Below are 21,620 nucleotides of genomic sequence, written 5' to 3' on the forward strand. Positions count from 1 at the left end.
GAATATCAAAGCAATGGTCACATGTTCTAGAAGATGTATAAGAGTTGCTTCTCATGTGGATCATTTTATATCAATACATATTTTTGGATTGGGGAATGAATCGTGCATTTCAGTTATTCTTTATGGCAAACTTTGCTGTGATTTACAAGTGTTTTGGATTATAAGTATGTTTACAGAACAAATTATCCTCACAATCCATGGCTTCACTGTAATGGGAATACCTTTGTTTGGGAACACAACATTTTTGTGAGATGGTAACACCGAACACTTGTGCGCTGTGACTGCTGTTTGGTATTCCAGTGAAGGATGTTTGTCTGTAGTACGTATTCCTGTGTGCAATCAGCCAGATGTGTGTGTGGCAGACTGGGAGACCTCTCAGACTTTCAGCGAGGGTGGATTGTTGGAGCACATTTCGTTGGAACAAGTACATCATCAAAGACAGCCTGTTTGTTAGGTGTATCAAGAGCAACATCGCTCAAGGTGATGGCGGCATACATAACTTGTGGCAAGACGACGTCAGTGAAGAGTAGTAGTGGATGAAAACCAATCCCCAGATTGTCACAAAGAACTGTAGAGTTAACGTGACACGAATGATATTCTTGAACAACCCATTTCTACAGTCACCCAACATGAGCTGCACAGACTGAGCAGTTGCAGCCATGTGTAATGAGCAGTTACTGGGTTTGCCTGGAATGGACCTTCGCCTCACCACCAATGTGTTCTCACTCGGCCCTGCACAACACAAAAGCTCTTACTATACTGTGACCATGCAAACTTCCTGCCTATCTGCTCACCTCGTACAGAAGAACTCTCATCAGGTGACTTTGACATCACAGGCATCATGTTATCTGGAACCATCGGTGTGTAGTAATTGGTGGACATAATTATCCTATATCACTATAAAAAGAGGGATTCTCTCATCGAAAAATTGTACACTGCTTTGTACTCTCTGCATAGGAACCTACACCATCTGTCTGCTTACCCATGAGCTGGTAATTTAGGCCAAGTCATCGTGGAAAGCATTCAAGTACATTCAGTTTGACTTAATTAATGGACACTGAAGCTACAACAAAGGGAAGGCCTCATATTGTTTATGTACACATGTGTTAAGATCAACGAAACTTTGTAATGTGTCATGTCTATACAGCTAGTCCATACTTTTCAAACTTTTGTGGGATTTTCACAACTCAAGCCATGAATTCTGATCCTTTGGGACACTAGTGCAGTGTTGACATATGTCTTCGAGATTAGTGTGAGAGTTCTGATGTTCTTCCTGACTTCTCAAAGACTTGAGAGTTGATCTTCTTTTGTTAGGAAAGTTAAGCTGAACGTGTATTCTTTGGCTTATCTGGACACTGCTGTACGCACTCTGATTTTCGGATCAAATTGTTCAACTTAGTCACTAGTAGTGATTTTCTAAGAATTCTGAAATGAGCCATGAAAATGCTTAAACTTGCAGCACATTTTATTGTCGATGAATAGAGGTTGTGAATTAACTGGCCCTAGTGCCGCTGAATGTGATTAAAATGCAGTCATCAAAGATTTTGTAATTATTAGTTCTAGGTTTCATGTTTACCTCGCTTCTTCATGTTAATGAGTTCCTTCCCTTCCTAAAATTCAGTAAAATTGTTGATGTAACTAGATTTAATTATTCTAGTCTGGTGCTTAGCGCCATTTTCTTGAAAGTTAAGTCCCCCACTTTTGTTTTATAGTGGTCTCTTTATGGCATTGAACTACAGGTTTATTTATCACACTGGTCATTTCTCTTGTTGTATGTAATTACTATTATAAACATGTTGAATTGTTGTTTGTGTGTTAACTTCTTCGTTCTTCCAAATCCAATATAATGTAAATTATTGAATTGTTTGCTGTTCTAACCTGGCTCTGAATCTGGCCTGTTTGCCTCTCCCTCCATCCCCCCTCACTGCGCTTAGTCCGTTCTTACTTGTCTGAATGCATTTTTTTGGTTGGACCCGCTAGCTATCTGTGTGTGTGCAAGTACGATGCTGTCCTACATTCATAAACAGAAAAATTAACATCAACAATCTATTACTCCCACTTAATTGTTGTGGCTCACCCCACAGACGAATAGCATTACATGGGTGACAGTCTCCAAACCTCTGATCACCATCGGGAATGTGTTAGCACAGTGCAACTGGTGCTGAGACCAAGCAGCATGGAACAAAGATGATTGGGTGAGAGTATTATGATCTGATGAGTCATCCTTCATCTCATTTCCAACAACAGAGGGTTTATATATGGCGAATGCCCAGATGCATCAGACTGCCTATTTTATACCATTAAACATAGAAGTGGTTTGGTAACGTGTGGGCCACCATTTCATGGTATGACTGATCCTATTCTTACTCTCAAAATAAATTACGGCCAAGGATTATTTGGACATTTTAGTTGACCAAGTGCATCTTATGGTACAGAAGAAGTCTGCTAGCTAGGACATCTGCTGATTTGCATCATAGAGTTGGCAAGTGCAACATAAACAAAAAAACCCTTTGTATAAAAAATAAGATTCCCAGAAGAAACCATAATTTAATTCCATCGATTGCAAATGTTAAAAACATTTAAGCTCTTTAACCTAAAGATATAAAGGTGAGAGGTAGGTATTTACACAAGTGGAGACACATCAATCAATCAATCAATCAATCAATCAATACTGATCTGCATTTAGGGCAGTCGCCCAGGTGGCAGATTCCCTATCTGTTGCTTTCCTAGCCTTTTCCTAAATGATTTCAAAGAAATTGGAAATTTATTGAACATCTCCCTTGGTAAGTTATTCCAATCCCTAACTCCCCTTCCTATAAATGAATATTTGCCCCAGTTTGTCCTCTTGAATTCCAACTTTATCTTCATATTGTGATCTTTTCTACTTTTATAAACGCCATTCAAATTTATTCGTCTACTAATGTCATTCCACACCATCTCTCCGCTGACAGCTCGGAACATACCACTTAATGATGTAGATGTTGATTCCCATAGGGAACCTAAAATATTTGTCCTGAATGAGTAAATTTATAATACCAATATAATGGTCCGTTATTGGACATTATAAATTTTCCAGCTAACTCATTCTTGGTTGCCTGCGTTTCGCCCTCGTGTGCTAAGCTAGGCTTGTCAGTTGGGACTTAGCACACCACCCAACTGACGAGCCTAGCTTAGCACACGAGGGCGAAATGCAGGCAACCAAGAATGAGTTAGCTGGAAAATTTATAATATCCACTGACAGCTCGGAACATACCTCTTAGTCAAGCAGCTTGTCTTCTTGCTCCTATGTCTTTCCAGCCGAAAGTTTGCAACATTTTGTAACACTACTCTTTTATTGGAAATCCCTCAGAACAAATTGTGCTGCTTCCCTTTGGATCTTTTCCAGTTTTTATATCAAGTAATCCTGGTGTGGATATACATGGGAACCATACCCTAATTGGAGTCTTACTACAGACTAAAGCACCCTCTTCTTTACATCTTTTCTACAACTCCTAAATATCTCATAACCACATGAAGAAATCTGTAAGCTTTATTTACAACCTCGTAAGTGTGATTACCCCAATTGAGATCTTTCCTTATATTAACACGTAAGTACTTACAGTGATCCCCAAAAGGAACTTTCACCCCATCAACGCAGTAATTAAAACAGAGGACTTTTCCTATTTGTGAAACTCACAACCTGACTTTTAACCCCGTTTATCATCATACCATTGCCTGCTGTCCATCTCACAACATTTTCGAGGTCACGTTGCAGTTGCTCACAATCTTGTAAGTTATTTATCACTCTATAGAGGATAACATCATCCGCAAAAAGCCTTACCTCCGATTTCACTCCTTTACTCATATCATTTATATATATAAGAAAACATAAAGGTCCAGTAATACTGCCTTGAGGAATTCCCCTCTTAATTATTACAGGGTCAGATAAAGCTTTGCCTACTCTAATTCTCTGAGATCTATTTTCTAGAAATATAGCAATCCATTCAGTCACTCTTTTGTCTAGTCCAATTGCACTCATTTTTGCCAGTAGTCTCCCATGATCCACCCTATCAAATGCTTTAGACAGGTCAATCGCGATACAGTCCATTTGACCTCCAGAATCCAAGATATCTGCTATATCTTGCTGGAATCCTACAAGTTGAGCTTCAGTGGAATAACCCTTCCTAAAACCGAATTGCCTTCTATCGAACCAGTTATTAATTTCACAAACATGTCTAATATAATCAGAAAGAATGCCTTCCCAAAGCTTACATACAACGCATGTCAAACTTACTGACCTGTAATTTTCAGCTTTATGTCTATCACCCTTTCCTTTATACACCGGGGCTACAATAGCAACTCTCCATTCATCTGGTATAGCTCCTCCGACCAAACAATAATCAAATAAGTACTTCAGATATGGTACTATATCCCAACCCATTGTCTTTAGTATATCCCCAGAAATCTGATCAATTCCAGCCGCTTTTCTAGTTTTCAACTTTTGTATCTTACTGTAAATGTCATTGTTATCATACGTAAATTTTATTACTTCTTTGGCCTTAGTCTCCTCCTCTAACTCGACATCATCCTTGTAACCAACAATCTTTACATACTGCTGACTGAATACTTCTGCCTTTTGAAGATCATCACATACACACTCCCCTTGTTCATTAATTATTCCTGGAATGTCCTTCTTGGAACCTGTTTCTGCCTTAAAATACCTATACATACCCTTCCATTTTTCACTAAAATTCGTCTGACTGCCAATTATGCTTGCCATCATGTTATCCTTAGCTGCCTTCTTTGCTAGATTCAATTTTCTAGTAAGTTCCTTCAATTTCTCCTTACTTCCACAGCCATTTCTAACTCTATTTCTTTCCAGTCTGCACCTCCTTCTTAGTCTCTTTATTTCTCTATTATAATAAGGTGGGTCTTTACCATTCCTTACCACCCTTAATGGTACAAACCTGTTTTCGCATTCCTCTTCCCCTTCTTCTTCTCCTTCATGGGGCCTCTAAATATTCGTTCCTAATTAGCGTCGACTTCTAAGATCTTTGGCTACCATGTCTACCAGGAATAATGTCTTCCCCTAGTGCACCGTCCTACATAAGAGGCTTGCACTGGTGTCTCAACGGTGCACTAGCCGCCAGCGTCTTGGAAAGGTGTAGCAATCCAACTGATGAACCCACTGCAGTGGGGCGAAGTGCTGGTAATTTCACGATTGAAAAAGCCTAAAGAGCTTAAATGTTTTTAAAAAAGACCTCTTCTCCAAGTCAGTAGTCGTATATGAAAATGAAAATATTTTTCCTCTTTGCGTCCTGGATAGTCATTTTCAGTTGCCACTTTAATTTATCAGTTTCTCCTTCAATCTCCTTCATATTCGACTTCAATAATTCTATTTCCCTAGAGTTTTCCACCACCTTTTCTGTCATAATTCTTCTCTCTTCTTTTATGCAGTCTTTCATTTCTGTCATGTCATTTCTCAGCTCGCGAATTAACTCCCTCGTTTGCTCAAACTGGCAAGCATCTCTGACTATTTCCCTAATCTTATCTATGTCCTCCCAGCTCAATGAACCCGTTGGTCCAGGGTTCATTTCTATGCCTCCTATTATCAGAAGAATTGCCACCACTGCTGCTACCATCATAGTTCCCTCAAGCCCAGATTTTCTTAAATGCACTTTATCACTTGGCGTACACACACACTTCACTCGCCCGTGCCATCGACCTATGGCCGCGCGATATTGCTCTAAAGCAATATTCATACTTCTCACTCAGCACTCACTGCACAATACAACCTCTCGCTTCGCTAGCTCGATTACAACTGTGCAAGTCAGTAGTCTATGAACTCAAGTAATTGCAAAAAAAGCATAATTTCGACACAAGATACAAAGAACACAAAGACGCGATCAGATATAATCGGCATTCAGCTTTTGGAGAGCACACACATGACAGTTCACACCATTTCACAGACATCAACACAGATCTAAAATTTTACACATCAAAAATAAAAGTAAATCATTGAATATTAAGGAAGCAATCAAAATTTACATTGAAAAGAAAAAATAGCTAACAAAACCAACCCAAATGACCATACACATTTTAAAACCCCCCTCTTCGCTCTACTTACATAACATCTGGTTAACACTTACTGTTCAAATTAGCACTTAACATCCTTTAGAGTATGGTTTATCATAAAATAATGTCTAATAGATACTACATACGTACATATACCACGTCGTTCCATCTTAAGCGATGGGTCAGCAAACGAGGCTTCTCCACCAGTTGCGGTCCCTGAACTTCTCTCCTTCTTCAATGCTTTCCAAAGTATGTCCTCTCTGTTGAATGTCAATCTTCACCATGTCCTTGTACCTGAGTCTTGGTCGCCCTCTTGGTCTTTTGTCTTCAAGTTTTAGATCGTACATTTTTTTTGGTAATCTGTTATCACCCATGCGTCGCATATGTCCATACCATCTCAGTCGCTGCACTGTTATTTTGTCCTGCAGTCTTACAACTTGAGCCTGCTTGCAGATTTCCTCATTACGGACTCTGTCCCTCCGTGTTTTGCCGATCATGCTACGGACAAATTTCATTTCTGCTGCCTGGATTCTACTAACATCTTTGTTTCTCATGGTCCATGTTTCGCAACCATAGGTCAGGATTGGTACGTAATAAGTTTCATATATGACTCTCTTACATTTTGTTGGTATTTTCTTGTTCCATATTATGTCTTTAACTATTTTGTACAAGTTACTACCTGCCAGAATTCTGTGGGAAATTTCCTTATCTATAGAAGCAGTATCAGAGATAACACTTCCAACATATTTGAATTGATGGTTCATCTGTAGCTGTTTCCCCTCCATTTCAATGTGTCCCATTGGTTGCCCGTATCTCTTCATGACCATAACCTCACTTTTCTCTTGGCTGAAGATGAGTCCATATTCTTTAGCAGATTCTGCCCAGGAGTTTATTTGTCCTTGAAGATCTTCTTTAGAGTCTCCCCACAAGCATATATCATCCGCGAACAATATAACTTTCATTTTCTTACCTCCAATGGTTTGGTGAACTTTTCTCTGAATCTCATTCATCACAGTGATGAAAAGAAGAGGAGACAGAACACCACCTTGTCTTAACCCAGATTTTATATCAAAGGTTTCAGTCATTCCTACAGGTGTTTTGACTTTACTTCGGGTATCTTCATACAAATTCTTGATCCGGTGTATCATGTCATCCTGTATTCCAGTTTTCTTCAGTGTTTCCCACACCTTCTCTCTATTCATTGCATCAAATGCTTTCTTGATATCCAGAAAGGCTAACCACAAATCTCGGTTGTGTTCATAGTATTTTTCCATTAACTGACGGACTGTAAAGATTAAATCAGTTGTTGATCTCCCCTTCCTGAATCCATACTGTTCTTCGAAGAGGTTCTCTTCAATAAGGGGTCTGATTTTACGCTCTATAATTCTTTCATAAAGTTTACCAACTTGAGATGTTAAAGTGATGCCTCTATAGTTGGAACATTTCTTTCTGTCTCCTTTCTTGAAGATTGGAATTATGATGCCTGTTTTCCAATCGACTGGTATGTCCCCTTCTTTCCACATCTTACAAAAGAGTCCGTAGATCCTGTATCTATCTAATAGATACTCTATTTCAATTCCATACTTTATTTACCCCAAAATCATTAACTTGCATTTATCTATAATACATAAAATACATTCTTCCACATTAACTAAATTTCTTCATCAGAAGTAGGTGTTAATTACTATAAAATGGTTTAAGAGACCAGTACATATTATCAGTCATCTGATGATGAGTTTATGGCACTATTAATTCATTTAATCCCTTAGCTTGTTAATCCAGGCAGAGCTTGGACAACCAGGATATCTAATTGATGATGACCAAATTTATAATGTAATCGTTACAGCTCATGCATTTGTAATAATGCTATAAATTCATCAGTTTACTGAAAGTATGTACTGGTATCTTAAACCATTTTATAGTAATTAACACCCTCTCCAGTAGATGAAGGAAGGTTCCAAAATGCTCCCGTCGCTCTGCCCCTACTTCCCCATCCCCTCTCCACAGTGCAGTCTGCTAGATTATAACATGGAGAAGGAATTATCCTGCTCTCCGTTATCTAATAGGAAGGATCCACAACGTTCCACTCGCTCCTCCCCTGCTTCCCCTCCCTCTCCGCGGAACAGTATGGTATACCCAAAGCTTTCCAGTAACCTCTCCGTGACCACAGTCCTGAAATAGTTTTGGTAACAATGGACTAAGCTTCGGCAGGCTAGATAAGTACAGAAGTTTTTCATTATGGTAATGCGGTGATGGTTGAATACTTATATTTGTTAATACTTGTTCATATTTTCACCTAACTCCCTATCATTGATAAGTTTACACAACGTAAACAATACTGTACATATTTACGCATGATTTAAGTGATTTGATTGAAGATGTTGTAGAATGAAACATGTGATTCTTTGTATAATATTGTGTATTTTTACAGGTATGTTTATAGTGTTATAATTTATACTGGAATTTTTGTGTTTGACAGACTGGAAAGTTTTTATGCTACATTTGTGTATGATTAATTCCTCTGGCTTGGGAACTAGGTAGTTGTGTTCATCTTGATACACATCTTCAGTTACATACAACATATCACACTACCAATCAGTACCAAAATATGCAATATTGAATATATCCTTCTACATTTAGTTTCTGTCAGGAAGGGCATCTGACCATAAAACTGGGCCAATTCCATGTGAAGTGCCAATGCTAGTAAATAGGAGAAAAGGTTAGGTTAGGAAAAAGATGGCTTAACAAAAGTCTGGGATAGTACCAACTTCAATTTCCAAATTACTTAATCCAATCCTCTACGTAAATTATTGTCATGTACATCACTACTGACCCCACATTAAAACAGAAACAGGGGCTCATTGCAAAAATGCCTCAAACTCCTAAAACAGATCAATAGTAGTAGGTATTGTTAACTGCAACATTTATTTCAAGCAGGAATGTAAAATGTTCTTCAGGCCCTGTGTTATCTGATACTTTTAGCCTCATTTGAAATCCAAATAGTTTAATTAGATATGAACTTCTGTGCCCATGGTAGTTTATCCTTGCTCTTTATCTGGCCCTGTAGATGATCCAGGAGCAGAGCAGATAAGAATGATTAGACGAGGACGTTTCAGTGTTGTAACTCGTCCAGAGGATCCATCCTTGCTTGTCAGCTCTCATTCTGAAGGTAAGTAGTTGTCCTTGTTTGCCTGTATTGATGTTGCTAGTGAGCCAGTGACATGGAGAATATGCCTGGATATTGAGATCCACTTTTTTTTTTTTTTTTTTTTTTTACCCAGTGCTTAAGTAAGTTTTTATTTGTTTGATTTTGTATTTAATACATGATTTTTGGGAGCCCATTTTAAGATACACTTAATCTTGCACTCCTTGTGAAAGCTTTTAATATATAACTCTGAAAATGTTATTGCAGCATATTTGTTTACCCGCATAACTCAGTTAGTAAGGAGTTCGGTACAGTGATGTATGAAGTAATGTTGTCTTCAATTCACTTGTTTTGTGTTTCATATGTATAGTTAATCGTTATGCAGTTATGTACATTGTATATAAAACAAACTGATAAACTATGCATACCTTAAATACGGACGTCATTGAAGTTAACATACATTACTTATTCATTATAAGTAAAAACTTTGCTCAGGGTTGACTCAACATCGGTCTGCATCAACCGGAGGGATGTAATGAGACTTGGAAGATCTTTGTCACCAAGGGTGCTACATTGAAAACCATCCTTGTTTGGTGATGAACCACATCCTTCTCAAGATCAACCTGCTGATGCAGCACATATGGATCTAGTCTGAGAAAACAAAAATAGTCTCTTTCCTTGGAAGCAGGCAGGTCAATACTGACTTGAAGCCAAACACAAGTATTGTGAGAAAGTCTCAAGATCAGATAACTAAGGTGCAACTGCAACAGTGATGAGAGAAAACAGTGAAAATGTCTACCTTTGCAGAACTGAAGAAAGCCATGTTGGAATGGTTTGAACAGAAACAAGCATAAAGTAACTGGCATAATATGTGCCAAACAGGCCCAATTTTTTAAGTCTTGGGGATTGGTTTCTAACAAGATTGAAACAATCATTAGATACTTTATATTACAGTAATTTAGCTCTATTTAACTGTATAGTATTTTATTACAGCAGATTGTTTCAGGAATATCTATTTCACCTCGTATGCGAATCATCCACAGTTTCTCTACCCTCCCCCCACAAGTGCCACAGATAATCAAGAGTCTACTTTACTAAAATATAAAAAAATCACACATTGGAAGGTTCTCAGACAGCACAGAGCCATAAGTGTACATGGGGTATCCCTCAGATATGTTGTGCCTGATCGTGAAAAAATAGGTATTGTGCCTGATGGAGGGTTGAATACTACTTTGGTTTTGGTGCTTTTTGGTGAGGATTTCATTTCATGGTAACCTGAGAAGCACTGGTACTTCTCTTGCCAGATCCTGGTCTCTGAATTCCATGCCCAATATCTGTGATTTGTATTACTGGAAGACAAATCGCTGCCATTATAAGGAGATTGTTTCCTATTACCTTCCTCATCACAAACATTTTCTCTCGGTGAATAGCATTTCTGGCAGTTGCAGATGAATGCTGTGAAAATGTCCCTCAGTACTTCAAGACGATCCGATTTCTTTCTCTCGTCATGGGAAGACCTGTTATCATACCTAAGACGAGAAGAAACTTGAAATGCTTGGAGTTGATTACTAACCAAGATAGCCCTTTGCCATGTCCATCTGTACCCATTAGCTCTTCTTAAGTTTTACTGACATGTAGAACTCCTGCCAAATAAAGATGACATACAAATTCTTTCATCTTGTCCTTTGTTGTCATATTAGCATCCCATTCATGGCTGAATTTGTTTTTAATAGACTCAGTGTACTGATTGGTGTATGTCATGGTTATCTCTTGCCAATCATCTGTAATAAGACAGCTCCAATATTCTTACAAATGAGTAAGTAAATTTTATGATATAGCTCTTCTCTGTTAGAGGTATCATTTTCTTCCATTTAGTGACCCCCTATATTTACCAGTGTATTGTCATTGTTGTCTAGGTCCTCATCTGTGTCATTTTGAGATGATGGGCTTCTGCCATAGCTTCACAATCTGTGTCAACTTCAATCATCAAGATCACCTTCATTGTTGTCTTAATTTTCATCCCACTTTGTTCTCAGGGCTTTCTGGAAGCCAGTAAGTTTATATAGATAGAGAGCACTTCTCGTTTCTTTGACATTACGTTCACAAAAACTCAACCTACAGCAAAGAAGGCTACAAAAACAGTGATGTATGTGAGTGAGTGGATTGTATCTTGGACACTTTTGCTTGATAATGAAACAAAAGTTACAGGCAGCAGTCAAATAAACAACCAAGAAATGCTATGTGTTGAAGCCAATTTGAATGAACGGTTACATCAGTACATTGGAAAACACTGGAAATGTATCTCTTGGGTACATTGCACCAGACAATGGGTTAACAGATATTGATGTTTGTAATGTTCACACACTATTGAAAATTTGAAGAAATCAAGACCATCATGGAGATACTGTATATACTTAAAAATTCCCTGAATATTTTCTTCAAAATATCATGGCAAACATTTGGGGTATGGTTATTGTTTGTGTCAAGGTTGGTGCAGTGTTCCTGGCATACAGAAATCGTGGCATTGGTATTTTTCTGCCCACTCTTTCACAACACTGTCCTCACTCCAAGCAAAAAGCAAGTCACATATGTATCACGTCATTCACACTGTGTTGGTTTAAGTAGTAGCATGTGATTAGAATGACTGGTGGCAGATTCCCTATCCGTTGTTAACCTAGCTTTTCTTAAATGATTTCAAAGAACTTGGAAATTTATCGAACGTTATTCCAATCTCTAATACCTCTCACTGTAAATGAATATTTGCCCCAATTTGTCTGCTTGAATTTCAACTTTGTCTTCATATTATAATCTTTCCTATCTTTAAAAGCTCCACTCAGTCTTATTCGTCTATTAATGACATTCCATACCATTTCTCCACTGACAGCTCGGAACATACCTCTTAGTCAAGCAGCTTGTCTTCTTGCTCCTATGTCTTTCCAGCCGAAAGTTTGCAACATTTTGTAACACTACTCTTTTATTGGAAATCCCTCAGAACAAATTGTGCTGCTTCCCTTTGGATCTTTTCCAGTTTTTATATCAAGTAATCCTGGTGTGGATATACATGGGAACCATACCCTAATTGGAGTCTTACTACAGACTAAAGCACCCTCTTCTTTACATCTTTTCTACAACTCCTAAATATCTCATAACCACATGAAGAAATCTGTAAGCTTTATTTACAACCTCGTAAGTGTGATTACCCCAATTGAGATCTTTCCTTATATTAACACGTAAGTACTTACAGTGATCCCCAAGAAGTACTATCACCCCCATCAACACAGTAATTAAAACTGAGAGGAATTTTTCTCTTGGTGAAACAACCTGGCGTTTCATCCTGTTTACCATTCGTATACTAATATTTATCTCACAAAATTGTTGAGGTCTTTTTGTAGTTGCTCACAACGTATTTACTATTCCACACAGTATAAATTCATCCACAAAAATCCTTATCTATGATTCTAGTTCTTTGCTCATATCAATTACATGCATAAGAAAACCTAAAGGTCCAATAATATTGCCTTTCAGGATCCCGCTCTTAATCATTATAAAATCAGATAATGCTTCACCTACTCCAATTCTTTGGGTTTATTTTCTAGAAATTTAGCCACCTGTTCCACCACTCTTTCGTCTTGTCCAAAAGCCCTCATTTTCATTAATAGTCTCTCACCATCTATCTATCAAACGCCTTGGATTGGTCAATAGGGATAGTCCATTTGACCTCTTGAACCTAAATATTTTGCTGGAATCCTGCAAGTTCAGCCTTGTTGGAATAACCTTTTCTAAACCCTAATTGTTTTCTATCAAACCAGTTGGTAATTTTGCAAATGTGCCTAATATAATCAGAAAGACTGTTTTCCCAGAACTTATATGCAGCACGTCAAACTGACTTGCCTGTTGTTATCCGTTTGTTTTTATCACCATTTCCTTTGTACACCGGGGCTGCTGTAACAAGTTCCCATTTATTTGGTATAGCTCCGTTATGCAAACAGTAATCAAATAAATATTCAAGTATGGCACTACTATACTTTAAATCCTAACCCAATGCCTTTAGTATATCTCCAGAAATCTTATCAATCCCAGCTGCTTTTCTAGCTTTCAGTTTTTGTATCACTGAGCAAGTGGCGACACAGTTTGGGTCACATAGTTATCAGCTGCATTCGGGAGATACTGGGTTCAAACCCCACTGTTGGCAGCCCTGAAGATGGTTTTCCATGGTTTCCCATTTTTACATGACTATACCGTAATAAAGGCCATGGTTGCTTCCTTCCCACTCCTAGCCCTTTCCTATTCCATAATTGCCACAAGATCTGCCTGTGTCAGTGCCACGTAAAGCAAATTTAAAAGAAAGCTTTTGTACCTTTTTGTACATGTCTTTATTATCATAGGTAAATTTTAGTACTTCACCGGTATCAGTCATCACTACCCAGAGATTGTCCTCATATCCAACTATATTCACATACTGGTGTCTGAATACTTCTCCCTTCTAGAAGTCCTCACATATGGTACACTTTCCTCATTCATTGATGATCCATGGAATGTCCTTCCTGGAAACATTTTCTGCCTTAAAGTACCTTTTCACATCATTCCATTTTCCCCTAAAATTCATGTGACTACCAGTTATGTTTGCCAACGTGTTATCCTTACCTGACTCTTTGCTAGATTGAATTTCCTAGCAAATTCATCTGATCTCTCCTTATTTCCACAACCATTCCTAACTCTATTTCTTTCCAACCTGCACCTCCTTTGTAATCTCTTTATTTCTCTGTTATAATATACTGGGTCTTTACCATTTCATACCATCTGTTTTCACACTCCTCAGCAGTTGCTTTAAATTCATCCCCAGGCTGTTTATATTTTGCCACTGACCATAATTACTTTTTTTAAACTCCTCACTGCATCTCTTATCATTGATATGGTATTGCCCAATAGTCCTACTTTTATAACCTTCTTTCCCGTAGCCTTTACTTTTCACTATGACAAAAATAGTTGAGTGATCACTTACACCATCCATCCATCAGTTCAGTTTTTCTTTAGAACTCATGTGGTTTTATCAGCACCTCATCTAGAGTATTTTTTCCCTCTAGTTGGTTCCATCACTTTATGATTAAGCATCATATCTAGAATGAGCATAGTCAGCATCCATACGGGTGTATATGTACTGTAGTCTAATTATGTTCTGGGGCATGATTTTAATGGGTTTGCTGATGAACAGGAGCTGTCAGGTGTTGATGAAATTATGTCCTTGGGGAAGACCCTGGACCAGGAGTTAAGAGAAGTAGATATTCAAGAGCTGTTGGAAGAACATGACCGGGAGCTGACCACTGCCGAACTGATGGGTCTACTGTACATCACGAGGAACACCAGAGGTTATGGAGGAAATGAAATCTGAGGATGAGGATGAGGATGAGGAAGAGAAAAAGACAGAGGAATCTCTCACTTGACATGAGAGTAGGAAGATGTGTAATATGTAGGAAACAGTGCAAAATTCTATAGAAAAATATCACGCCAAAAACGCTATAGTAGTCTGGGCAGTGAATGTATTTAATAACAGTGCAATGTCACATTCAGAGAAATCCTCAAAAAGAGGCAAAAGCAACCGTCATTGCTTTTGCAACCGTTAAAGTTGCAAAAAAAAAAGAAGAAGAAAAATTCTAGGGAGTCAACATTTAGCAGGGATTCTGTTATAGTCAGTCATGCTACAAGTAACGTTTCTCCTTATCTCATGTCTCTTTCTCTCCTGCGCCAGTCAAGACTCTTTATCATGTAAAGTGCAGTTTGATTTGTTTTACTCTATGCCTTTTTACTTTATATTTTAAATTGATGTTTTTACCAATACATATTTATAAGTAGTGGAACAAATCCTCTCCATTTCAATTTTTTTTATTGGGAAAATTCGCTTTGATATATGAGTGCTTTGGATTACAGAATAAATTATGTTCATAATCCAAGGCTTTACTGTATTTAAATATTTGGTATTATCATTTGATCTTCAGAATACTGGTACTGCGTTCAAATGTTTTGTATCTTTTCAATATGTATCGTGCATAAATATTTTTAATGAAAGAGTTTTCCTTATTGCATGTAGTATTTATAATCCAAACTATTTAGGCATTTTGTATATTGACATTTTTGGCTTTTGGGCTTATGCCGTGTCAAGAAAATAAGGTGAAATTCTTTACATTTCGCAGAGAACTGTGCTAGAAGCCTTTCTCGTGGTCAGTCGAGATTTCTTCTGAGGACGCAGAACACAGTTCTCTTGATTAATAAATTTCATGATGTTCCGTATTGATATCTATAGTATGTCATAGAAAGAAAGAGATCCACCTTATCAATACAAAATTTAATATTGTTATTTAAAACAGGACCGGTTTCGACTTATTACAAGTCATCTTCAGCTGTCATTTACATTCACATTAGAATACATGTTCAAACAGGTGTATCTTACAAATAAACATGTCGTGTTTGATAGACATTAGATAGTATGTCTAGAAGTGAAATTCTGCTTCTTATATCTAAGTTTAAAGGATCAAAAATATTAAAAAGATATCTATCTTTAACACATTAAAAAATTACAACACATGATAAAATTTGTTGTTTACACCTGACCTTGAATATAGCATTATCTTTCAAGTTTTACTAACAATAGTTCTTAAAAGGACTTTTTATATTGCATTGTTTTTAGTCGACTAAAAATGCTTAAATGTAGCCGCATGTGCTTATACAGATATTTCTTATTAGGCTTAGACTTCGTCAAAATGAGTAATGTGAATTCAAAGTTGAAATTACAATAACAAAGTGAAGTGCGTTTGAATTAATATTGAATGACCTCTTCAAATATATACTGTGTAAAATACATTAAAATCAACATAAAACATTGGTACATTTCAATATAAGTTAAAAAGTAAGAGGCAGTCCTGCAAATTTGTAAAACTTCATATGAAGTACTGTTCTTCATGTGTACATGCCAAGTTCAAATGGGGCACTATTGGCCACTATTTGCTTAAAGTCCAATCACTATAAATTTATATTGTCTGGTTGAATATACAGATTGAAGATGAATGTGCTGCTGGGGTTATAAAAGCTGTTGTTGTAGGTGGTTCTTTTTCGGCAGCTTGGCTGCCAAGCGATACACTTCCCAATCATCTCACGACAATAGTTAGCAAGTATCATAGACCGAAAAAGAACCACCTACAACAACAGCTTTTATAACCCCAGCAGCACATTCATCTTCAATCTGTATATTCAACCAGACAATATAAATTTATAGTGATTGGACTTTAAGCAAATAGTGGCCAATAGTGCCCCATTTGAACTTGGCATGTACACATGAAGAACAGTACTTCATATGAAGTTTTACAAATTTGCAGGACTGCCTCTTACTTTTTAACTTATATTGAAATGTACCAATGTTTTATGTTGATTTTAATGTATTTTACACAGTATATATTTGAAGAGGTCATTCAATATTAATTCAAACGCACTTCACTTTGTTATTGTAATTTCAACTTTAAATTCACATTACTCATTTTGACGAAGTCTAAGCCTAATAAGAAATATCTGTATAAGCACATGCGGCTACATTTAAGCATTTTTAGTCGACTAAAAACAATGCAATATAAAAAGTCCTTTTAAGAACTATTGTTAGTAAAACTTGAAAGATAATGCTATATTCAAGGTCAGGTGTAAACAACAAATTTTATCATGTGTTGTAATTTTTTAATGTGTTAAAGATAGATATCTTTTTAATATTTTTGATCCTTTAAACTTAGATATAAGAAGCAGAATTTCACTTCTAGACATACTATCTAATGTCTATCAAACACGACATGTTTATTTGTAAGATACACCTGTTTGAACATGTATTCTAATGTGAATGTAAATGACAGCTGAAGATGACTTTTAATAAGTCGAAACCGGTCCTGTTTTAAATAACAATATTAAATTTTGTATTGATAAGGTGGATCTCTTTCTTTCTATGACGAACACAGTTCTCTGCGAAACGTAAAGAATTTCACCTTATTTTCTTGACATGGCATAAGCCCAAAAGCCAATACAGTATCATGTCTATAAGTACGGTACGGGCCATGAAAGCATCAATAGCAACATTTTGTTTATTTCTAAATGATAGTGTGTAGAGTGTACCGTGTTTCCTGGTATGGGCTAGATCAAGTTATTACTTTAATTTTTCTGTCTGTCTCAGTCTCTTCCTTGGCTTTGATGATGTGAAAGTGACTGAGGTATGTTAGTAGTGCCATTCCTTATGCAGCCAGTCCCTATGATGAAGGGTGTGAACATGTTTTTCATAGGGTTGGTTGGTGAATGCATTTAGTGGGCTTGGTAGACTGATATATAACAGCACATTCTGGCCCAGTGAGGAAAGCAACAGGAAACTACGTAACTTATTTCCTTCAGCGACATGTAGGCTACTTATGACAGCTGATGGTGGATCTGTTGAGGTTCCAACCAGCCTCTGGCTGAGATCTCAACATATAAATGCTTTATGCTAAGAGGGTTAATTTCTGAGAAGAATTAATCATTAGTGCAGCTAAGTGAATTTTCTAGAATTCTTGAGCACACTCATTACTAGAGCCCCGATGTCTAAGAACTAATACAGTAGATTAGAATGGAAACTTATTTAAGCATGTAGCAAACGGCGTCCAGTCCACTCTACAGTTAGGTAGATGGGTTGTGTAAATTTTTAGGGGGTTCGAATGGGCTGCATCCCTAATATTTATACATATCTCATTACAGAACTCTTGTGCAGGTTAGAAGACACTTGCTACTTGCATTCTAACCTGTTAGTGCTAAGAAATCCATTACCGTTATTAGTATTGTTATTGCTATTAGGCCTACGTGAGCTTATGATAATTACTTTCTGATGTAATAAAATAAGTTTATTTAATTACTGCTCAGTTTTTTTTTTTTTTTTTTACCAAACTTTAAGAATTTTTCCACCTATAATGAATCATTTTATTCACCACTTTCTGAGGTTTCCACACAGAGGTATCATGGTTAAAACTACATTTTTTGTTCCAAATTAAAATTTAATGTTTTTTGAGTGCCTGTGGGTTGTTTTTCTTAGGCTTCCAGACAGTGCTGTTACACCACCAGAATATTTTAATGATGTGCTTCTCTCATGAGTTTCTGAAAAATCAATTGTTCCATTAATCAATAGCTTTTGGTTTATTCTTTCAGTCATAAAAAGTGTCGAATCTGCTCCCGAGTTATCAAGCACGTCAGAGAAAACAACATGCTCTTTACAAGGAGCTCAACAACCTCAGGTAATGATTGATCAGTTGATTGATTTTAATTTTACAGTGTTGTCCTAGTTCTTTAGCCTAGATCATATTTTGCATGAAGTTTCAAACTCAGTACATTGAAGAAACTTGCATGAACTACATGGTACTTCACTTTCCTGTTTGATGTGTAATGCATTATATACATGGAATACCTAACTAATAGTCAGCTGAGGCTATGGAAAATATAAAATAAAATAAAAAAATTAGCATTGTGAGAGTAACTGGTCCTCTAGTATGTAATCACTATCTTTAGGACCTAGAATTTTTCTTTTTGTTCTTTACTGTAGCGTTTCGTTCTGTAAACAATACTCTCAGTTAAGATTTGATTAATTTCAACTACAGTAGAACCTCAATAATTCGAAATTGGTTACTTCAAAATCTCGCCTAATTCGAAGAAACTCTCGTTCCCGGAAACATGAGGTATGGTTTTGCATGCTATTTAAATTATTTAATTCAAAATATGGATAATTCATCATTTGAAGAACAATATCGGTCCCCATTACCAAAATTCAGACTTTAAATTCAAAATTGCCTTTACATTTAAAAAAAGTTAGTATTTTTCAGAGTAATTTAAATTCAAAATTTATCCACGTCATGATAGAATGCATCTTCCAAAACCTGCTGGGGTAGTTTTCCGTACTTTCATTCACTTCGGTGCGTCTACAGTGTGCTTCATATTTGCCACGTTCGAGTGAAATCGTAATTCTTTCGTATTCATTGTTTTAAGGAATGCCACAATATCACGTAGCAGGCAGTGTACGGAGAGGTAGAATCCGCGAACTCTGGCGATGCCAACAGTTGGCAAAAGAGTGTGCATATAATCATTTCGTACACACTGAACAATAATGTCAGTGCCAATGAAACTGCATTTTTTTAAATGCCGAACCCAAACAAACTTACGATTTTAAAGGAGAGAAGTGCCAGTCGGGAAATCGTACAAGGGTGGGGGTCATTGTACTGTGTTGCAATGCATACAGAAGCGAGAGACTTCCTTTCCTCATCATAGGAAAGTTCAATAAGCTACGATTTTTTAAGGGTGTCGGGCACTTTCCGTCCAAGTACAAGGCATTTAAAAAATGCAAACAGTACTGTAAACCAAAAATAAAGAATTTCCACAATGGAGCCAGCATAATTTGTCTTCGTCTTTGAATTGTATGCGTTTTTCTTTTGTTGCGTAAGGTTATGTTTGCCAGTGATATATCCAAGTGCATTATTTGAATAATGTAAATGCACCTTGTTGGGTACTTTTCAGAAATAGCTTTGAAAGATTTAAACTGTGAATCAAGGTGATTGCATGCATTAATGGATCTTAGAATACTTTGTGGCGTGGTAATTACGAGAAGAATGACGAGAGAAGTACCATAGCGGGAAATCGTACAAGGATAGAGTCATTGTACTGTGTTGTAAACTTGTAATGCAGGCAGAAGCGAGAGACTTTCTCCCCTCATCACAGGAAAGTTCAATAAGCCATGATGTTTTAAGAGCATCGGGTACTTTCTGTGCAAGTACAGGACATCTAAAATGCATACAGTACAGGATTCCAGTGAATAAAGGACTTGCACAGGGGAGCCAGCAAGCCAGCATAGATTTCTCCTCGTCTTTGAATCATACTTTTTTTCTTTCGTTGCATGAGGTTATGTTTGTCAGTGAGTTATCCAACTGCATTATTTGAATACTGTAATTGCACCTTGTTGGATACATTTTGGAAATAGTTTTTTCCATGGCATTTGAAAGGTTTAAACTGTGTCTCAAGGTTAATTGCATGCAATGACAGGTCTTAAGAATATTTTCTGATGCAGCAAGGGTTGGTATTTCTGAACTACAAGTAGGCAGTTAATTCAAAATCACGTAATTTGAAGTCCAATTTTTGCGTCCTTACAACTTCGAATTAACGAGGTTTTACTGTAGTCCATGACCTAAATAAATATCTTACCAGGCGAGTGGCCGTGCGGTTTGAAGCGCGCAGCTGTGAGCTCGCATCCAGGAGATAGTGGGTTCGAATCCCACTGTCGGCAGCCCTGAAGATGGTTTTCCGTGGTTTCCCATTTTCACACCAGGCAAATGCTGGGGCTGTACCTTTATTAAGGCCACGGCTGCTTCCTTCCCATTCCTAGGCCTTTCCTGTCCCATCGTCGCCATAAGACCTATCTGTGTCGGTGTGACGTAAAGCAAATAGCAAATATATATATCTTCAAAAAATTTCTCGTCAGTGTTCCTATTCTTGTCTCAAAGGTGGTGTTCAGTACCATGTGACTGTCAGTATTTAATTTTATTATTTTGTATGTTCTCAGTTTTATTTATTTCTGCAATGGTTGTTGTTCAAAAGTATGTTATTCAGAAATAATTGCTAAAGAATTTTGATGCAAGTATTGTGACACCTATTGTGTATGATGAACTGAAATACAGTGCTGTTGTAGTGGAGTAGGCATCTTATGGAGACCATGGTAGCAATTTTGAAGTATCTGATACTATAGGTCAGATATGCACAAGACCATATATTGAGGTTCTTTCCTGTTGCTCTGAGCTTGCACCCACATTGCTCACTCTGCTTGTAGCTGTCCATTCATCATCCCTTCACTTGTCGCTCTGCTGTTCCTTCATTTCATTTCTTTAGTGGTAACTCTGTACAGTACAGTATTATTTTGCATTAATGTGTTTGTTGGCCGATAAGAGGTGGCTATTACCATATGCCTTCAAGCAGTGGTATTTGTCAAACTTCTTTCTTCTTTTTAACATCAAAATGTATCTACAATTGAGCATGCGATATCATGTAAAAAAACTTGAGCATACAAATATTATAACTTTTGCATTGTTTTCGTACATGAGCACCACACCTGTTCTTTCCAAATGCCACGTACTGCCATGGCCCACTGTATTACAGTGGCCTTGGCCAGCATCTAGTATTGCAGATAAGGCAACTCAATACCTTGCTGTGGCTCTGAGAACACAGGGACAGCTGCTTTTATGTACATCCCTGCTGTAGGCCATTTCAAGTTGGATTGACCTGCCATATACGTGGAGGCATGATTGTTTTACTGCATTGTATGTTTAGCTTCCAGAACTCAAAATCACTTGCGACAGTCGGCCACAGTTCCATATGAGGGGAGCATGGATCATACAGT

General features: G+C 37.3%; 1 protein-coding gene across 1 annotated transcript in view; it reads left to right on the plus strand.

Moving 5' to 3' along the window:
* The window catches only part of Wnk (Wnk kinase), an 834,378-nt gene that overhangs the window by 716,958 nt on the left and 95,800 nt on the right, over positions 1-21,620 (plus strand). The window contains exons 27-28 of the mRNA XM_068226022.1: positions 9,122-9,223; positions 18,395-18,480. Coding sequence (XP_068082123.1) covers positions 9,122-9,223; positions 18,395-18,480 — 188 coding nt within the window. The remainder of the gene's footprint in view (positions 1-9,121; positions 9,224-18,394; positions 18,481-21,620) is intronic.

This window comes from Anabrus simplex, chromosome 2 (genome assembly GCF_040414725.1).
Source record: "Anabrus simplex isolate iqAnaSimp1 chromosome 2, ASM4041472v1, whole genome shotgun sequence".
NCBI classification, from domain to species: domain Eukaryota; kingdom Metazoa; phylum Arthropoda; class Insecta; order Orthoptera; family Tettigoniidae; genus Anabrus; species Anabrus simplex.